Source organism: Embiotoca jacksoni, unplaced genomic scaffold (assembly GCF_022577435.1).
Source record: "Embiotoca jacksoni isolate LCO1_2020_lvr unplaced genomic scaffold, fEmbJac1.0.p SCAF_13, whole genome shotgun sequence".
In the NCBI taxonomy this organism is placed as follows: Eukaryota; Metazoa; Chordata; class Actinopteri; family Embiotocidae; genus Embiotoca; species Embiotoca jacksoni.
The window spans coordinates 16,497,334-16,515,203 of record NW_027185263.1 but is presented as its reverse complement, the minus strand read 5'-3'; the positions used below and the strand labels follow the sequence as shown (position 1 = coordinate 16,515,203).

The following is a 17,870-nucleotide window of genomic DNA, read 5'->3' as shown; positions in this document are numbered from 1 at the left end:
GGCAGCGATGTGCGGGGCGGGCCGGTGTGGGGCGGCACACAGGGGGCTGCTGTAACTAAGTGCCCAGCCTGCTGATGGCTGCCTCATTAATGCAGGGGTCTGGGCCAAGGAGCTGGAGCTTGACACCCGTCATCACTGAGGCCTAATGTCTGCCGCTGAATAAATGCCAGGGTAAGCAAACACAGAAAAATGAACACTTGCGCACGAGCACACAGACATGCTGAGGATGGGTTTCACCTGTCAAGACAGGAAATGATTAATGATCTTGTTAAAAATGATGTTTCACTCTGACACTGAGACAGACTAAATAAAGACAGAGGCAGTTTGATTGGACCAATTAACCCCGCCCAGTTTCCAGAGGGTTGCATTTACTGCCCCGTGCCGTGGGGAGTATTTTACGCAATAAAACGACGTTAATAAATGCAACTTGTTTGCTATCAGTATTGTGAGATCGGCTTGTGAGAGTCTGGCACAGCCTCCGCGGTCTGCAACTGTTGTCAAAACCTCATGTCAGCGGAGCTGCAGAGAGGGTTGTAAGTGGGTGGAAAGAAGAGAACCATCATCTGTTGCAATGAATAAAACATCTTTATCATTTCAAGGGAATGAAATTGTCTGGATGAAACTGGGATTGTGGACAACGTGACTGAATGTTAAAGACCAGGGACTTTAAAAGCGACATCATATTTCAGGGTACAAACTAGATTCATATACTGAGCTCGAGTTGATCGGGGGGAATTAATACGAGCACGCAGGACTGATTAATCAAAACGGTCAAACTTAAAGAGACCACAACAGCTTGTGTATTTCTGTATAGGTTTCTAATTAAGTCTAATTAATGAATGACGGACTCAAATGAAAACACGTCTTCTGATATTGTGGATCAGAATTTGTTAAGCAGAACTGTGGACAAGGTGGATGAGATGTATGAATTTAATACATCATCTGAAATATATGTATTTACGGAGGGAAAGGTAGCTTTTAAATGTTTTTAAAATGAGTGAGCCTGTAACGTTGTTATTTCTTCCCCACTGGCTCTTTAAGTTTAAGTAGCAAAGAAAGTAATGTCACTGGGAACTGACCAATCCATTAAATTGGAAAAGGGATTATAAATTGTTAACAAAGCTTCGGCAGGCATTTAGGGGGAAAGAAAAATCAGACGAGGATGAAGAGTTAAACGTCCCTGCTGCAAAATGTGGAATGAAATCGGTAAACTACCGTTTGGAGTAGTTTCCCCTCGCAGTAGATAAAATCGACCTCGTGCTGTTTACGTGCCGTGTATCTTATTAGCATTTCAACCTGAACCTGGAACCTGGATTAGCCGAGGAGCTTAAAGCATCAAGGGAGGGTTAATGAGGAATATGAGTGAAGTTTGAAGTCGGCTGCTAGTGGCTACGAAGCATATCATCTCTCAGATCTCCAGCTAAGCACGTTCCCGGGGAGGGAGCAGGGGAACGAGGCCAGTCTGGCCATGCGCTAATTATCCCACCGCTAGCTAGCTCGTTGGAACACAAGTGCACAGTCAGCAGGCACTAATTAGGGTTTCTTTTATTCAGACTACTGTTTTTATTGAACACGGTTTAAACAGCAGGGAGCAGGGGCTCATGCTGCTGTAAATTGCAATTTTCACACAAGAGCAGGAAATTGGGTCTGAAGCTTCGGTGTCAAATTAGACATGTGAATTTGGTTTCTCACATGAAGCCCCCCTCCTTCCATTTTTTTGCAGACGTTTGAAGAGGGCATCCCATGCTGATAGAGCAAGATAGCACAACCTTCAAAAAATAGAAGAAGAAAACTATTCTGAGGAGAGGAAGAAGAAATGGTTGCTTTTGATCTCAGTAGGGACTGAAATGTGAAAATCAGCCAAGTGGCCCAGCTGTGCACAGTTTGTTCTGCCTGTAAGAACTGAGGACCAAGGGCCACTTCCCGCTACTTAGTCATCCTGCCTGGAGGATGAGCTGTTTTCTTCCTGACCCACTGTCTCTTAGCGTACCTGATCTCCTTCTCCGACAGCCTTTGCATTTCACAGCCGCCGTCTGCGAACAGTCACTCCCTGATGATAAATAGAGCAGCTGCTCCGGCCTTGCCTCTGACAGCAACCTGCAAAGCTCGTAACTTTAAATGACTCTCCCATGCACAGACTCCCTCACAGGAGGAAGGCAGCGCACAGCCAGCCTGGTGATCTGGAGTGAATACTGAGTGGAGGGAAAGTGTCAAAGACGAGATTCTGTTACACAAGACTCGGCATTAGAGTGCACTGAGCAGCTGAAAGGCTTGAGCTCAAGGATAGGCGAAAGGGAAAACAAATAGGAGCTAATTATGTAAACTCTCCATCTGAGCCGCTCTTTTTTTGTGTGTGTGGGAACTTGTCAGTGCGTTGAATAAAGATTTCAAGTGACAACTAGTGTATGAATTTCACCTAAAAGCAGTCGAGCACATCTCTCTTGGAGTCAAGCTGTCAAATTATTTTGTGTGCTGGGAAAACGATGGGGAGGACAGCGAGTCCTGCGGACAGCCAGGAGGAGGACGAGAGGACGGGAGGCGGGGTGGAGCTCAGGCCCGGTTCTGGCCGAGTGTGGCCGCGCAATACCTCACAACATGACTACTGTGCAAGAGGCGTCTACAGGTGCTGGATTACGGGTAACAGGGATGGCAACCTGACAACGTACCCACTTTTCTAGGTCATGTTTTTTTCTCTTTTTGATGAAATGATTTAGTCTGAGTGAAATACAGCTCTGTGGCGTTTGATGTAAGACAGAGTGTTTGAAGAACAGATGAAAAGGAAAAGCGTTATGAGAGAATGATAAGGAGCGAAAAAAAAAGATTGAAATTACACTTCTAGGAACGGCCGTGCTGCGGGAAGCACGCTCCATCACCTAAATGGATTACAGTGCTGGGCAGAAAAACAAATTGAACTCCAGTTGCGCCTTGTGTGTCTCAGTGTGCCACATAAAGGAAGAGCAGAGAAAACAGTCTCGCTGATGGCTGTACCATGTCACAAGCCTGCCTGAGTGAGGCAACAGACGCTGGCACTTAGCAGACTCCCTCACGCTCGCTGATCTCCTGGGGGTTGGCTGATTACTGTGATTCTGAAATTACAGTCTTGATGAGCTGGAGCATTTTACAAAAAAAAAAAAAAAAAAAAAAAAAGCAGCAGTAAAAATGGGTCAGGTTGGGGCTGAGTTTCTGTTCAAGGAGAAGGAGGCAGAAGGGAAAAGGTAGACGTAGACATTTTTTGATTGAATGAGTAAAGCTGACCAACAGAATGGGCTGAAATCAGCGTCTGAGACGTGGCGGTTCTTTTTGGGTTCATAAAAGGACGGTCGTTGTCGAGACAGTGACTCTGACACCGACTGGACCAAGTATACACTTCACTGAAGAAATATGAGTGTACATTTGTAGGTATTTTAACAAGGATCATTTACACATTTAAAGATAGCAGAAAGACAACACTGACTTCTATTAATCTCCTCCACTCTCTGCTTAGAGTCACTCTCAGCTCTCACTGCAGACTTCAACTCTCCATTTGCTGCCCCTCACACCCTCGAGCGTCCAAGTTTGTCAGCAGTGGAGTTGTAAAATTCAAACACATTGAATCCAGAGGGCCAGCATTGACTAGTCTGCAGTCAAACCGGGGCAGCAGATTGCGTCTTAAATTCACTCCCGTTACAAGATTGTCGGGGCGAAGCTGCAATCTGTCCGCCCGTCTGACAGTAACTGACTCCTCCTGATGGTGGAAAGCACACATGAATGTAGTGTAGTGTCGGAAGCACATAGGACCGCACTCGTGTGGCAGGCAGATCCTCGGGGGGGACGAGAGAGAGGGAGGGACGGGGAGGCAGTTCACCGTTCATCAGCAAATTAATGGTGCAGTTCATCCTAATTTCCCTTGAAGACAGATCCGCGGTCCTGGAGCACAAAAATATTCTTTCTGTCTTTCTGGTTTTTAACACGGAGCTGCAGGAGAGAAGCAGGCCAGGGTTGGCATGGGGATCTGACGCGGGGCGGCCAGCAGGATTCTAACAGCTTGGTTTGTTGTGTGGGATGGTGCTGGGAGTGTAATATTATATATGTGTGTGTGTGTGTGTGTGTGTGTGTGTGTGTGTGTGTCCTGAGATCATTACTTACATTTCTGAAGTCCAGTGTTCATCTGCGTGTGGGGGAGAAGCTGAAGGGGGAGGTCACCTGGCCCTGGCAGACAGGCCAGCATTTCACACAGACACTAATGCAACATGGGACACACACTTCTCCTCACACTGCAGAGAGAGAGAGAGAGAGAGAGAGAGGGGTGGGGGGGGGGGTGATAGAGGGGGGGAGAGGTCAGACATAACTGCAAGGCAGCACATGCTGCGTGGCGATACACAGGCTGGGTCCGCACTAATAGCAGTCTGTAGCTGGTCCCCGGAGGCGCAGGGCTGTGGGAGACATAGTTACCTTTCAATTAGAAACTGATTCACACCTGGAGCATCAGGTAGGGTGACATTTGATGCCAATAACAACTTCAATTAAACATCAAACAGCTGAGGTAAAACGGACAGACCGGGCCTGAGGGACTTGCAGCTTTAAATCGACTCAGTCCCTCCTCCTCCTCCCCCTCCTCCTCCTCCTCCTCCTCCTCCTCCTGCATGTTAGTCACCTAGTTGGACCTTGCTACCTGCACTTTACCTCTCCGCCTCCATCAGACCACGGCAGAGGAAATTAATGACTCCTGTATACCCGAAAAGAACACTCTGGAGAGGCCGAGCGCTGACAAGTTAGTGAGTCTGTGATCGATACTGCAGTCCTCCAGACATCAAAGAGGCCTTTATTTTGGGGACATTAAACAATGGAGCCAGCTCAGGACGCGCTGAGGAGAAATGAACACACATGGCTACGGCTCCCGTAAACGCCTGCCACTTTGCGCAATAACTCGATGTAAGAGAGAGGCATTAAGCGTTAGCCATGCTCCACTTGGCTTACTGCTGTATTCAAAACACCACAGATGCTTGCTTAATCAGAACTGAAGAACAGTCAGGGAGCAAATTAAGTCTACAGAGTCCGCGCCCTCCCCGTTTGCTGCATGGCATCAGAGGAGGGCGGCAAGTGTGCGCAGACAAACAGCGTCTATGAGAGAGGCAATTACCCACAAAACAACCTTGGCATGCCTGTCTGCCGCAGGGTGATGGCTTAAAAGTGTCTTCCCCCCCCTGCAGGGAGAAGAGACAAGTGGAGGAAAGAGTGACAAAGCGAGAGAGAAAGGTGGAAAGAGAGAAAGACGGGTGGCGGCTTTGGGGCGGGAGGGGTGGGGGCTGAACTTGCTTTAAAAAGCAGGAGCTCAAAAAGGTCAGGATGACAGCTCATTTAAATCCTCCCAGTGAGAGGAGGGAAAAAAACAAGCCTTAATGAAGCTGCCAGTTCTACACAGATACCTGAGGGCGTTGCACCTTGGGGTGCTGCAGGGGCAGGGTGACAGGGGAGGGAGGGAAGGGAGGGGTTACCGGTGGGTGGCAGCGCTGCAGTCTCGAGACACATCTGAGGATTGTGGGGAGGTTGATGCTGCACCTTTTTCCGTTCGCCCGGCCTCCCACTCCTATCGCTCTCCTCCCGCTCCCCTGCTCCCTGATTTACAGCCTGGACCGCCATATGGCAGCAATCCCTGCCCTCGATTCAGCATGTCACCATGCATTAACTTTAATTGGCCTGATATGTTATTCTTTTCCCTCTGGCCTTGGAAGGATTTTAGGTACATTGTGCCTTGATGTCAGCAGGCGAGATTTCCAGCTCTCTCATTTATCAGGGTGCCAAGATTTCACACAAAGATAACAGCAATCTCTTTGACAACAGGCAGGTTTGGGGTGGAGGAAAAACCAAATATCAAATACAACAGGGTCTTTGTTAGGGGGTTTCAAAAGCCAAATGGTGGCAGGGGAGTGAAACGATGTAGGGGGAAATAAAAAAAAAAAAACCACCAACATAAACTGTCAGTTCATTTGTTATAAAAACACACACATCAACACACTACAGGCGAAAAACAGCCAACAGGCCACCCCTTTCCTGCCTCCCCCATAGCGCCCCTGAATGTCAGAAAACTGTGCAGTGGGGAGTGCAGCAGCAAAGGTCAGCCTATGGTAATGCCCGAGCTGACACTCTGCTTTACAGCGCAGAGCGGGAGGAGATGAAACCCGACAGACAGAAGCCTGACGTCTAACTGACTCTCCTATCAGCAGCGCTGCCACCGCGACTTCAAAAGTACATCACACACCAAACATGGGCACTTTCTACTCAGGGCCCACACACACACACACACACACACACTCACACTCACACACACACACACACACACACACACACACACACACACACACACACACAGAGGTTTTGTCACCACACGGACTATTTGTATCAGAATCAGGATGACGACACCCGACAGAGATCCTCACTACGGCTGAAGGTGTCTCTCTGCAGCTCGTCGTCGGTACGTGATTGCCCTCTGACCTCTAGGCCTGGACTGGACAAGGGCTTCGCCCTCCAAGCACCCAACTATTTGGACAAATAGGTATCTACGCCTATGGCTCAGAAGCCTTTGTGCTGTAAGAGACAGGACCCCCCCCCCTCGTCATGAGCTGCGTCTCTGGCGGCCGGGCCGAGCCAGCTGGGCCAGTCTCTGGAGCAGCGATCAGCTTGGTGGAGTTCAGCCAGGCGTCTGACACTATCAGCCCCGTGCAGACAGACACTACGGGGTTTTAGGGTATTAGGGGGAGGGGGGGCTCTGTGACTCGGCAAGTGTCCACCAGCTACTTATAGAACTGTAATAAAAATGTGTGAATAACTATGTGGCTTACATTATAGACAAATAAATGCTAGCAGACAAAGCTGGACTTGAGCAAGTGATGTCGATGGCTTGTGTCATGTGTCAAATTGCTCCCATAAAAGCTGACCTATATTTTCTTTTCATTCCTCAGTGGGGAAGGAGAAAAAGAAAGCTGTTCCTAAAGTAACAAAAAAAAAAATGTAAAAAAAAAATGCAAAGAAGAGACGCAGGGACAGGATAGACAGAAGCCATTTAGGAAATTAGACCAGCTGACTGCATTCATCAGCTCTATGTTTTGATCAATATCCTCTCCGTCAGCGATGATTTGCATTTGTTAGAAATTTGGGACTAGGATAATTATGCAAGAAATCATCTTTTAAATCGTCCATCAGCAGTAATGCATGAGGAAAAAGGGAGGACAGTACACAGAAATAAGCTCATTAGGAGGAGACATGAACAATATTAGTGGAGAAAAACAATGAAGGGAAAAAAAACATAATAATAAGGTAAAAAAGTATGTTTGGTTGCTGGTTGAATATTAGCAGTTTTTCTATACCAATTATGAGCAAAAGCAATTAGGAGAACCAAGTCACCATGTTGTACATGGCCCGTGCTAACGGCTGAAGGAGAGGAGAGTGGAGGAGAAAGCAGGCTGCTGTTATTTTAATTGCATGTTTACCCCCAGGTTATGGGTCTGAAATAGAGCCAAGAAAAAATGTTGCAGCAGAAATTCAATGCAACTCCACTGTGTTGATTCTCTCAGGGACAGAAAGAGTGAAATTACTTTTCTTTGCGAGCAGAGTCTCTGAATAGGAGGTAAAGAAAGGAGCAGGAAGATGAGAACAGCTTTTTACCCTTGAATACCAAGCCGGAGCATTCTGTGAAAAGAAAGGGGGAAAAGCCTTGGCTCTTGAGCACGTTAGGAAGAAATAACACTTTGGTGTGGCCTTCGTTAGCCCATCAGGCTTTGCAAACAACAGACGTAGGAAAAGGCTTTCTGTCGCTAGCGCGGGGCCGCGGGCACGTTAGGCTACGACAGGCCGGTCCGCGCCTTCACACAATGGATCCTGATGACTCCAGCACATCCCGAGGCGTTCGGGACCGGCCGTTTGCTTTTTCAGTCAGCAGAGACCCGATCATCAAACCGGTGGTGTTATCTCACACCAAAAGAGAAAGGCCCAGAGAGTCGGAGATGGCAGCGATAGTGAGCAGGGGGTAAAAAAAACACAAAAAAAAACAACAAGCCCAAAACCCAACTCACACACAAACTGAGAGTCTGTAAAATAGTGGTTTCCAAGTGTGTCAGGGATAAAAACTTATAGGCTAGGAAACTGCTGGGGTAGTGTGGGAGAGGGGAAGACAGCTACTTGAATCTACTCGTCTTTAGAGGGTGGGTGTGTGTGTGTGTGTGTGGGGGGGGGGGGGGTCTGGGAGACAACTGGGAGGCAGTATGAATGCTCAGTAACTAACGAATGAAAAAGTGACAGTTCCCTGAGGTGAGATGGTGGATGTGGAGCGGAGAGAGGCGACGTGCCCCCACAACACTGAACAGTCCACAAACACATTGGATAAATCTTTGCATAGGTGTCAGATGTGGAAAGTTAATTTAAGAAGGAGACCACAGGCTCTTATGGGAGTCGTGTACCATGACACAGAGAAAAGGAAACACTTAGTATGAGGCCTCTTCATATCGGACTGACCTCATTCCTCCTCTCTTGTCTTTTCATCAGTGGTTGGCAGCCTCTTGGAGGATGACAGTAATGGTGGCGAAGATGAGAAGATATCAGGCGGCGAGTGTCCTGGTCTGGCCCGGCTATCTCTGCCACGGCTATGTCATGGTCATTACCCGTCCACCATGTCAGCGCTGCGAGGACGGCCAGCCAAGGTCCATTCTTCAACTTGGGGTCAGTTTCACTAACAGCCACTTAAGCCCGCTTGGCTTCCTGAAGAGCCCTACAAATGTGGAAGGTAGAGCCGAGTGTGCTCAGTCATGTCAAGGCTGGCCAAGGTCAGGCGGGCAGACAGAAAGTGCTGGCAGCGCCTGCACGGATGGCGTCATGAATGCCAAAACGCCACGGCCCCTGACTGCGCCGTTTGACAGACATGTTTACACCTGATACAAAACGCAGTGTGGATGGCCTGCCAAAACAGAGGGGATCCAAAGTGAGGGGTGCCAGCCTAGTTATTTATTTATCTGCTGCAAATCCATCGAGAGCGCAGCCAGACGCTGGGCATGCCTCAGTGAGGAGAAAGCCAGCCTCCTCTCAGACATGACAGTGTTAAACCACTCGAGGGCAGAAATAAAAAAAGATTAAAAAAAAAAAAAGATTTGACATGTAGTAAAAGAGAAGGAGAGCTAAGATCTCATGAAGCAGCTCTACAGATTGGATTTGATTTACTCAGGCTCTTAATACAGCTTCACACGAGTTCTGCTTAGCACATGAAATTATTCCAATTAATGAGAAGCTGTTCTAAAATCATTTGTGATAAGGTTCAGATACGAGGCCGGTCCTTCCTCAGCTCTGCAATTAAAACTGTTTGACTTCATGGGAGGACTTGGAGGCAAACGTTAACAGGATTCTGCGACGGCACTGGTGAGGCTGCAGCTCTACTAAAGGCCAACAACACGCTCTTAATAACAATGCTAACATGAGCATGTTTGTCAGGTTTATCATGTTCACTATCGCTGTCAGCACACTGAGGCTCACAGGAATGTTATTTATTTTGTAGGCATTTGGTCATAAACCAACAGGTTAGACAAATTTAAACCTTGACATGATGACAGCACGAAATAAAATGTTTAGAGATCACAAAAAGGATTGCAGCTGATCCTGAGGGGATCATAACTGTTGAAGTAATCCAGCCTCCTGGTGACCATCAGATCACGCAACCCGAGATGGTGCTCGTATGAGATCAGCTGAGCGCCTTTCATCTCCTCTGTGGTGCCACCACATCTCTCTTGTTATCTTCACATACCCTCACAACAATGTGCTGAGTCACATGCTGCTGTGTCAGCTGCCAGACTGCCGGGTTCAGTACGAGACTGGAATCTCATGGCTGGACGTAGATATAGATACCAGACGATCATAAATCTGTGTTGAGGAATGGGCAGAGATAGGAATCACCAGACTTGAGGCAGGCTGGTTGCTCAAGTTGCTTGGTGTGAATGCTCGTTAGTAAACAGCAGAGTTGTACATCCAGGATGGAGAAGCCTGATCAAGAGGACGGGTCTGTGTTGCTGATCTGCAGCAAAGATTTTCAGTGTACCAGGAAATGTGATCTCAAAACTACTTCTGAACTACATTCCCTCCTCTGTGTACAAAAAGGACAAGAGCTTTGTGATTCTGGTCACAAATTTGTTGATGAACTTTTTTTTTCTTAAGAATTCACAGTGGCAACAAAACTTAAACCACTACATCAAGTTCCTTTTAAAGACCATTGTTGAGGATTTAGGATTTGAATACAATCATCATAATTATGTTTTGAATAGTGGATAATCACCTGAGACTAAGAATCGTTGTGTTTTTGTTAGTTTACAAGGAGGCCTTAATATCTACACGGGGAGCAGGTCCTTCCTGTGTCGGTTTTGAAGCTCAGTTCCAGGTGACTGTGGCCAAAAATGGGGAAAGAGGTGGTGCGTGGGCGGAGCTGAGGGGGGACAGATGAAGTCTGGTAACTGTAACCTGCAGGCAGCTCGCCGATTGTGACGACACTCAGCTGTCACTCAAAGCAGCGATAGTAATTATACACAAGTTCACGTTTTAATAAAAATTAAACAGGTGAGATCTATAAAAATATCTTAAATATAATGTTCACTAAAAAAATGTTTTTAACCAGGCCGATGAACATTGTTTATCTCTACTGATCTTGATCCGCGGAGAATGCGTGGCTTTCCAGCCCCAGGTGGCCATTCGAGGAACTGTAGTTTTTGAGGCTTTCTTTTCTTTTTGCATCACCATGTTTCTACAGTAGCCCAGTAGGGACAAACAAAACACTGGCTCCAGAGATCCTTTCACATTTTTTGTGGCCACCAAAGATCGTTTTACCTGCTTTGTGGGGGGGTGAGGGTGAGGTGAAAGGTGTTCAGATCGTAGCAATATGAAAACTCACCGCGAAATGCCGCTGAATCCTACACACTGCTCCTTTAAGGGGTGAAACTGGGCCCAGTTGTCCATTAGAGGTTTAAAAGCACACTTCTGAGCCCGTTCTAACTTCCTGTTCTGACTTTAAGTCAGTCAGGCTTCTCCCTGGTTAGAGGGAAACAACTCTGGTTAGTGGGAAATAACTCAATGTGCTGAGAGCTCCAGCGAGGCAGCATTGTTCCAGCTGGCGGAAAAAGGGGAAATGAAGATGGAGTGGTTTGATTTCATTTGTTAGCAGGTGCATCCATTTTGTGTTCTTCCCCACACCCACCTCGCCTCTCTCTGTCAAAGCGCTTATCAGAAATTGGACACCCCAGTGACAAATTGAGCCTGCGATTAAAGGGAGAAAGAGGAAAGCTTTGTTAAGTGCTGCTGATTGGGATCCCAGGCTGCCCTCACACATGTGAGCTGTGTGTGTGTGTGTTTGTGCATGCATGTATGCTTGGTACAGAGCCAGCAGCAGAGCTGACACCACCACCTCTTCTCCCATTTTCCCCACTCTCCAGGTGTTCCCACGGCTTACATTTCTGCTCCAAGTACTCAGCAAACAAAACCAAATCAATGCAGCTGTTCGCCCATCTCTCCCTCTCTCCCTCAAACACACACACATACACTGACACATATATACAGTACATGTATAGGAAAGGACGCGGGCATTCGTGCACATGCACTAGTGATTTTCCCCTGCAGGAGTAACGACTTCCTCTGGTATTTCCAGTGCCTTCTTATTGACATGTGCGATGTTTAACAGAGAAAAAAAGCCAAGTCTCTGTCCGTTTGTCCCGCTCAGACCCATATTATTGACCCAGCATTAACCAGCTCTGGCCTGTTTGCAAGCGCTGGGCTGATTTAAGAGGGTGTGTGTGGGGAGGGGAGGTCAGAGCAGCTCTGCTAGGCAGAACTGTGCAAGCGCTGACTCTCACAAATCATCCTAAAAGGGCTTAACGCACAAAAAACAGCTCCCAGTGTTACATGGGCCTACTGCGGGAGATTTATCCACTGTGCCATTATACTAACTGGCCTCTCGCCCATATGAGCTGTTCGTATACCAATACACACACACACACAAAGAAAAAAGCTCTAATTAGACTTATGCCTGATCCAACTCGACAGTGGAACTCAGAACAATTCTACCTTTTACTTTTCTACACCTTAAAGAATTTAGATTCTTCAACCACTCAGTCATTTATGAACATGACCTGAATTGTTGTGCAGCAGAACTTCATCTTTAACTCTGGTATGTTATATACAGTCTAATTTCCTGTTGTTATCTGATTTTATGGTGGATCTCTTTAATGGAGGCCAAAGGAAAAGCTCTCATCCTGGTTCTGCTGAAGTCCTCTGGATCAGTTAGTCCCAGGGGATTATTGAGATGCAGGTCCGGTGGTGATGCACAAATCTGCTGGAAATATTCTGCTGCACTGATGAGTGCGGTCATACAAGTCAAAAGCAAATCCCTCCATACCGATTCCAAACCACGCTGTGTGTATGTGTTCAGGAAAAGTTAATGGCTGGCGTCTATGGGAGGTTGGTAAGGTCAGCCGCCTCCATGGCAGCTCTGACATTCAGCCTGGCCTCCAGCGAGACCAAACGAATCCCCCTCATATCTACAGACCGGAGACAGAGAGAAAGAGAGAGAGAGAGGGAAAAAAACAAAGTCTTTCTCCAGTGGTCAGGGCTGCATGAGACGTGTTCCTTTTGCCCCTGGCGACACACAAGACATTTGCTGTCTCTCCTTCATCTCCTGTGTATATGCGAGCGCCTCTCCGCCCCCCCAGCTCTTCCCCCAGCAGACAACAGCTCAGGGGGAACCGGGCAGCCAGGCGGGGACTCTGTGGAGAGCCGGGCAAACACAGGCTCGGCATGGCAAACATCTCACCTCTGTGTCTGCATGGGAACATCTGGCCCTCCCAGGCTCACAGGGCCCTCCGTCTGTCCGCCCGTCTCACTGTGAGCCGACACACACTGTTGGTGTGTGCTGGTGTTGTCATGGCACCGGAGTTTTTACTCCTACACAGGTACTGGTTTGATATACAAAAACAATCACTACAATACCAAAGCAAAAAAGCCAAATGTCACATAACAACCGCAGCAGTGTTTTATGATTATTAAATGCCTGACTACAGAGGGGTATTCAACTCATTATTTTATGGTCCAGACCAAAATGGGTTTATTGTGCAGCTGAGTTTTAAAAACTGTCGAGCCCGTCTGGTTAGATTTGTTATTTTCTGTGATGAAATAGTTCCTGATTAAAAAACAATTTCGCCCATTTTATGAGGTTTTGTTTTGGAAATTAAACCTTTCCTGTCCCCCTGACAAAATGTAACGTTTGTGATTTCTATTATTTAAGGCAAAAACCCGTATTTCTAAAGCACCGGGCTGTTACGTCTATTACTCACTGCTGCAGTCTTTGCTGTGATTACAGTCTGGAAACGGTGTTCTCGTGAGGGTTCGCTCAGCCACTCTAAAGGACAGACCAGTATGGGTGGCTAAGAGCTATGATGTTGAAGACAAGTGTATGTTTTTAAATATAGCTCCAACAATGGTGGCAAAGGTAGAGCTAGGAGAAGAGATGCAAAAAGCTGGAGCAAGACAATGCTTAAAATGTAGAGAAAAAGATGCAATGATGATGTATCGCCATGAGCTGTGAGCGTCCTTCGAAGGCTGAATTCAATTTGCATTTTGTGTTGCACGCTGCTCAAATTGGCTGAAGTACTGTGGTACGACATCTTGGTGAGTTTTGGCGCAAAACGTGTAAAATGATGGTCGATGCTGATTGGTTAAAGGCTGTTTCAATAGTTTTAACATTAACCAGAGGTCTGCACCTATTAAGATGCAATGACTGCAAACAATCCCAAATAAAGCCATCTATTTACTAAATAAATTTGGGTGTGTTAATACCGGGATCATTTCTCAAAAGGAGTTTATCTTATAAGTTTGGTCTGGCATCGATACTGGATTTATATAAAGTAACAGAATATAGATAATTTGTCAGAAAACCCAGGACTAGATTTAACTGTGGTTTAGTTGGCTGCTGTAGACCTGTGATCTTGAATGAATTTTTTTTCTAACAGTAACAACATTAGAGTGTGTTTGGGCTACTTCTGAACATTTATAGCTTAACTTTAAATATTCAATATCCTCTTCTGGCCTGCAGCACTGAGATAAAGTCATAATAGAGTTAACAGGGCTGATAAAAACTCCTTTTCCTGTCGCCCTCTTGCTTTCTTGCATCGTGTCCGCTCATACATATCTCCTGTGGCCATCCAATGATTCAAGACTGATGAGGCATGCTCAAAAGGTCTATGCCATTGAATACAGCATTAATGCACCCAGCAGCAAATTTTTTGCCATCGACCCTGGTTCCCTGCAATAAGGACAGAGCCATCAATCAGGCCGAGATAGCCGACACCAGACACGGGCTGATGAAGTAGGGGACTTTGGAGCTAATGACAAATGGATCTCTCAGATATGGTCACAGTATACTATGACAATCCGCCGAGAACACTTGACCTTTAGCAAAAAACTCAGCCACTTTTTGCCAACACTGTGCAAAGTAAAAACAGAGAATATACAAACTGCTGTTGAGGTTAGGAAAGTGTACTTCTTACGAGAGGACTCCTGGGTCCAGCTGAGAGTCTCGGCCCCGGCACTGTTGGAGCTACTCCTGTCTGGCCCTGCCCTCCTTGTTGTTTCTCACACCAAAGCTCTGGGAGTGACCTTCAGCAGGCCCGCTAGTCCTGCTAATTGGGGTCTCTACAGAGCACAGCAATCCACCCCCCACGCTGCACTGGAGGAGGGACTGAGGGGCAGAGGGAGCAGGAGATAGTGAGGGACTGGGTTATCTGCTGGGTGGTAAACAGACAAAAAAAAAAAGACAAAAAAAAAAAAAACTGGCCTCAAAAACTCAGCTTCAAAAGAATTAAACCTCGGCTGCACTGAACAGAAAACGGGAAGATAACTAACTGATGTTGAACATACAAAGCTGGACAACAAAGAAATTATAATGCTGACCAAAAGGAACTTCATGAAATGTATCACAAATTCTTCAACTGTGTAACAATACAAAGAATAAGTGTTTATTTGTGAGATTTCTTTTATTCTTTAACAAACAAGTAGTTTCAACATAAGAGCAGCATGTCTGTCGGAGGTTTTGTACGTAACAGGAGCCTTTTTTTTCCTTGATATTAAAATTTTAAATTAAAATTATATTAAAATTCAAAGCTAGCTTAGCCAGACACAACTAAGGGCTATGATTAAAAAAGAGGTAAACAAAGTACGAAATCACACGTAACGAATAGTACTAGTAGTACTACTAGTTATATTAATGACTGGGTACAAATAATCGAACACATTCAAATGCGAAATAGGAGGAAAAGGTTTAATTTGTATGTGGGGGCCAGCAGGGTCGGTGCTCTGCTCTCAGGAACGTGGAGGAGACAGTGACAGTTAATTTAGAGCAGGCTCAGGCTGGCTGCAGCTGTGCACTCTGCTTCTGCCAACACATCATCGGATCAGGGCCGCTTCCTATCACTGTGATCAGCACTCAGTAAAAAAAAATAAATAAAAAAAAAAAAAAAAAAAGAGGGAGGGAGGGAGGGAGGGAGAAGAAAATGTACAGGAAGTCATCCTGTAAAAACAAGATACCGAGAGGCTTTATGTTGGGAAACAGTCAGTGGACTCGGTTATTTTCAGGCCATGTTTGAGGGTAGAAGAGAGACGTTTGTGAAGGAATGAGAGGACATGCGGTGAACCTGGTAACCATTTTAAAGTAGGTTTGTGATAGATCCAGTGAATGAGACTCTGAGCCGGAATGGCCATGAATAGAAAGATCTGCATTTAATTTGCTAATCCATCATTCCAATTGTGCTCTGCAACAAAGGGGAAGGAGAGTGGAGGGGCATTCAGAGGCAGCGGAGCATGCTGAGGGGTGCGTGTGTGGTTCTCCGTGGAGCCAGAGAGGCCGTGGCCCTTGGCCCTAAAAGCTCAGCCAGCACCAGGGAGAATGGGCTCTGATGAGCTCAACGCAGGCAAGACTAATCCCTTCATGTCCAAAGAATTGTTTAACTATGTTTGACTGATTAACCCAAACCCCTCGATTCCACTTACAATCTATTTGTTCAATCAAGTCCCCTGCACTCATGGTGCTGCAGTGCGTGGGTGGTGATGGTGAGGGAGAGAAAGAACGACAGAGAGCGAGAGAGAGAGACAGAGAAACAAAGGGCACTGCAAAACAATCCATTTGGAGGAAGCATACAGAAGTCGAAAGGACAGCTTTTTTGTTCTACTTGCGATTCTCCAAATGCACAGAGCACATGCGTTCCTGCGAACCAGCTGTTGCTAACATTCAAAAGGTCAGAGAACTTTTGCCTTTAGAGATTTCAAGTGGAAAGCCAGCAGCGGTGCGTTAGCATACAACGCTGGCGTGATGTGTTTTTTTTCCAAGTTTCATGGGAAAAGGAAAGTTAAAGGCACTCTCCCCTGCGCGGAAAAGAGGTTGCCAGGAAGATTAACCCAGCTTCCTTTTATAGCCTCTGACAAGAGGTTAAATCACACATTACGCTGCCTGAAATGTCTCCTAGTAATTAGATCAAGAATATTACTCTCTCTTCTTCCCCTTGCAGACTGCAGCTGATCAAAGCCTAATGATGGTGTCAGTGCCATTGGCAGTGCTGGCTGGGTAAATCTCCCCATCGGGATGGCAATCTGTCAGGGCCGCGAGCCCTGCTAAACAGCACAGGACACGAGTACAATGGTGCTTGACACAAAGTGGACTAAATGAACCACATCCTTTACCAACAAGCCATCCATCAGCTGCGCACCATTAAAATTCATCTCTTTGTTTTGGGTCTGGGACCGTGTGTTTACATGTACACAGTTGGCCGAGTTGCGTACAGCGAGAAAGATGTTGGTGATATCTGCGAGTTTTATCCCAATCGCAGTGAAACCCACGACCGGCCTATCTGCCGTCTCCCCGTGCCAGAGCAGATCTGAGCAGCACCTGGTCCCTTGATGGGTTGAGGGGGCTACTGGCTATTAATTACAGAAAGCCGACACGCAGCGCAGGCAAACCCTCGCAACGAGACCCTGGGACGTCAGATCCACGGCAAGACGAATGCTTCTCTGTCACACAGCAACATGACCTGCCTCAGGACTCTTTACACGCCAGCACTTTCAAGTATGGCTTTTCAAATCATGGCCCACCCTTCTTCCTTTGCCCCTCCTCCCCTCCCCTCACCCCCCGTCTCCCCCGTCTCCCCTCGTCTCCCCTCGTCTCCCCCGTCTCTATCTCAATCACATTCTGCGGATGTTACACTACTTCAGGGGATATTTTCTGACTTAATGCAAAATGGTTGTGCAGTAGCATGATAAAAGTTGACATTTTCCTTTTCTTATCCAACGCTTCCTTTGTAAACAACCTCGCCTTTTTGTGCGCGCACATGGACGCAGGCGGGCTGCAAACACGGCAGACATAATGGTCAATTTCATTATTTGCTCTCCGACTCAACGGGCTGCAAACAAAAGGGGGAAATGGCAGGAGATATGCCAATCATTTACTGTTGAAAGATGTCTGACAAAAGAGGCCCCTGAAAAACCAGACAGCTTTTCTTTTTCCATGTCAGTTCCCCAAACACAAGCAGCCCATGAAAAAAAAAGAAAAAGGGGTGGGAGGGCCTCAGAGAAGAGGCTCCTGCAAGAGGTCTGACCCCAATCTTAACCCCATACAGGTGGCACAGCGCAGCAGCAGCGACAGGAAGCACAGGAAAAAACGTAATTCTCCGACCTGCTCTCAGAGATCATTTAGACGAGCGCAAAGAAAGCTCAATGCCAGTGCAGTGTGTTGGACTGAAAAGCAAATCCCATTGAACACATTTATGGTAAAGCCAGCGAAGTAAAAGCATCCGGTTGAGAGGGGTTTGAGAATCACGACATTCGATCAA

At 46.7% G+C, this 17,870-nt stretch overlaps 1 protein-coding gene across 5 annotated transcripts in view; it reads right to left on the bottom strand.

Moving 5' to 3' along the window:
- The window catches only part of fam222ba (family with sequence similarity 222 member Ba), a 34,730-nt gene that overhangs the window by 5,021 nt on the left and 11,839 nt on the right, over positions 1-17,870 (bottom strand). For 4 of the 5 annotated variants that reach the window (XM_069146947.1, XM_069146942.1, XM_069146943.1 and 1 more), the window contains exon 2: positions 4,126-4,253. In XM_069146947.1, coding sequence (XP_069003048.1) covers positions 4,126-4,207 — 82 coding nt within the window. In that variant the 5' untranslated portion in view covers positions 4,208-4,253. Of the gene's footprint in view, positions 1-4,125; positions 4,254-8,487; positions 8,646-17,870 lie in introns of those variants that run through there. The other variant, XM_069146946.1, reaches the window with a different exon arrangement.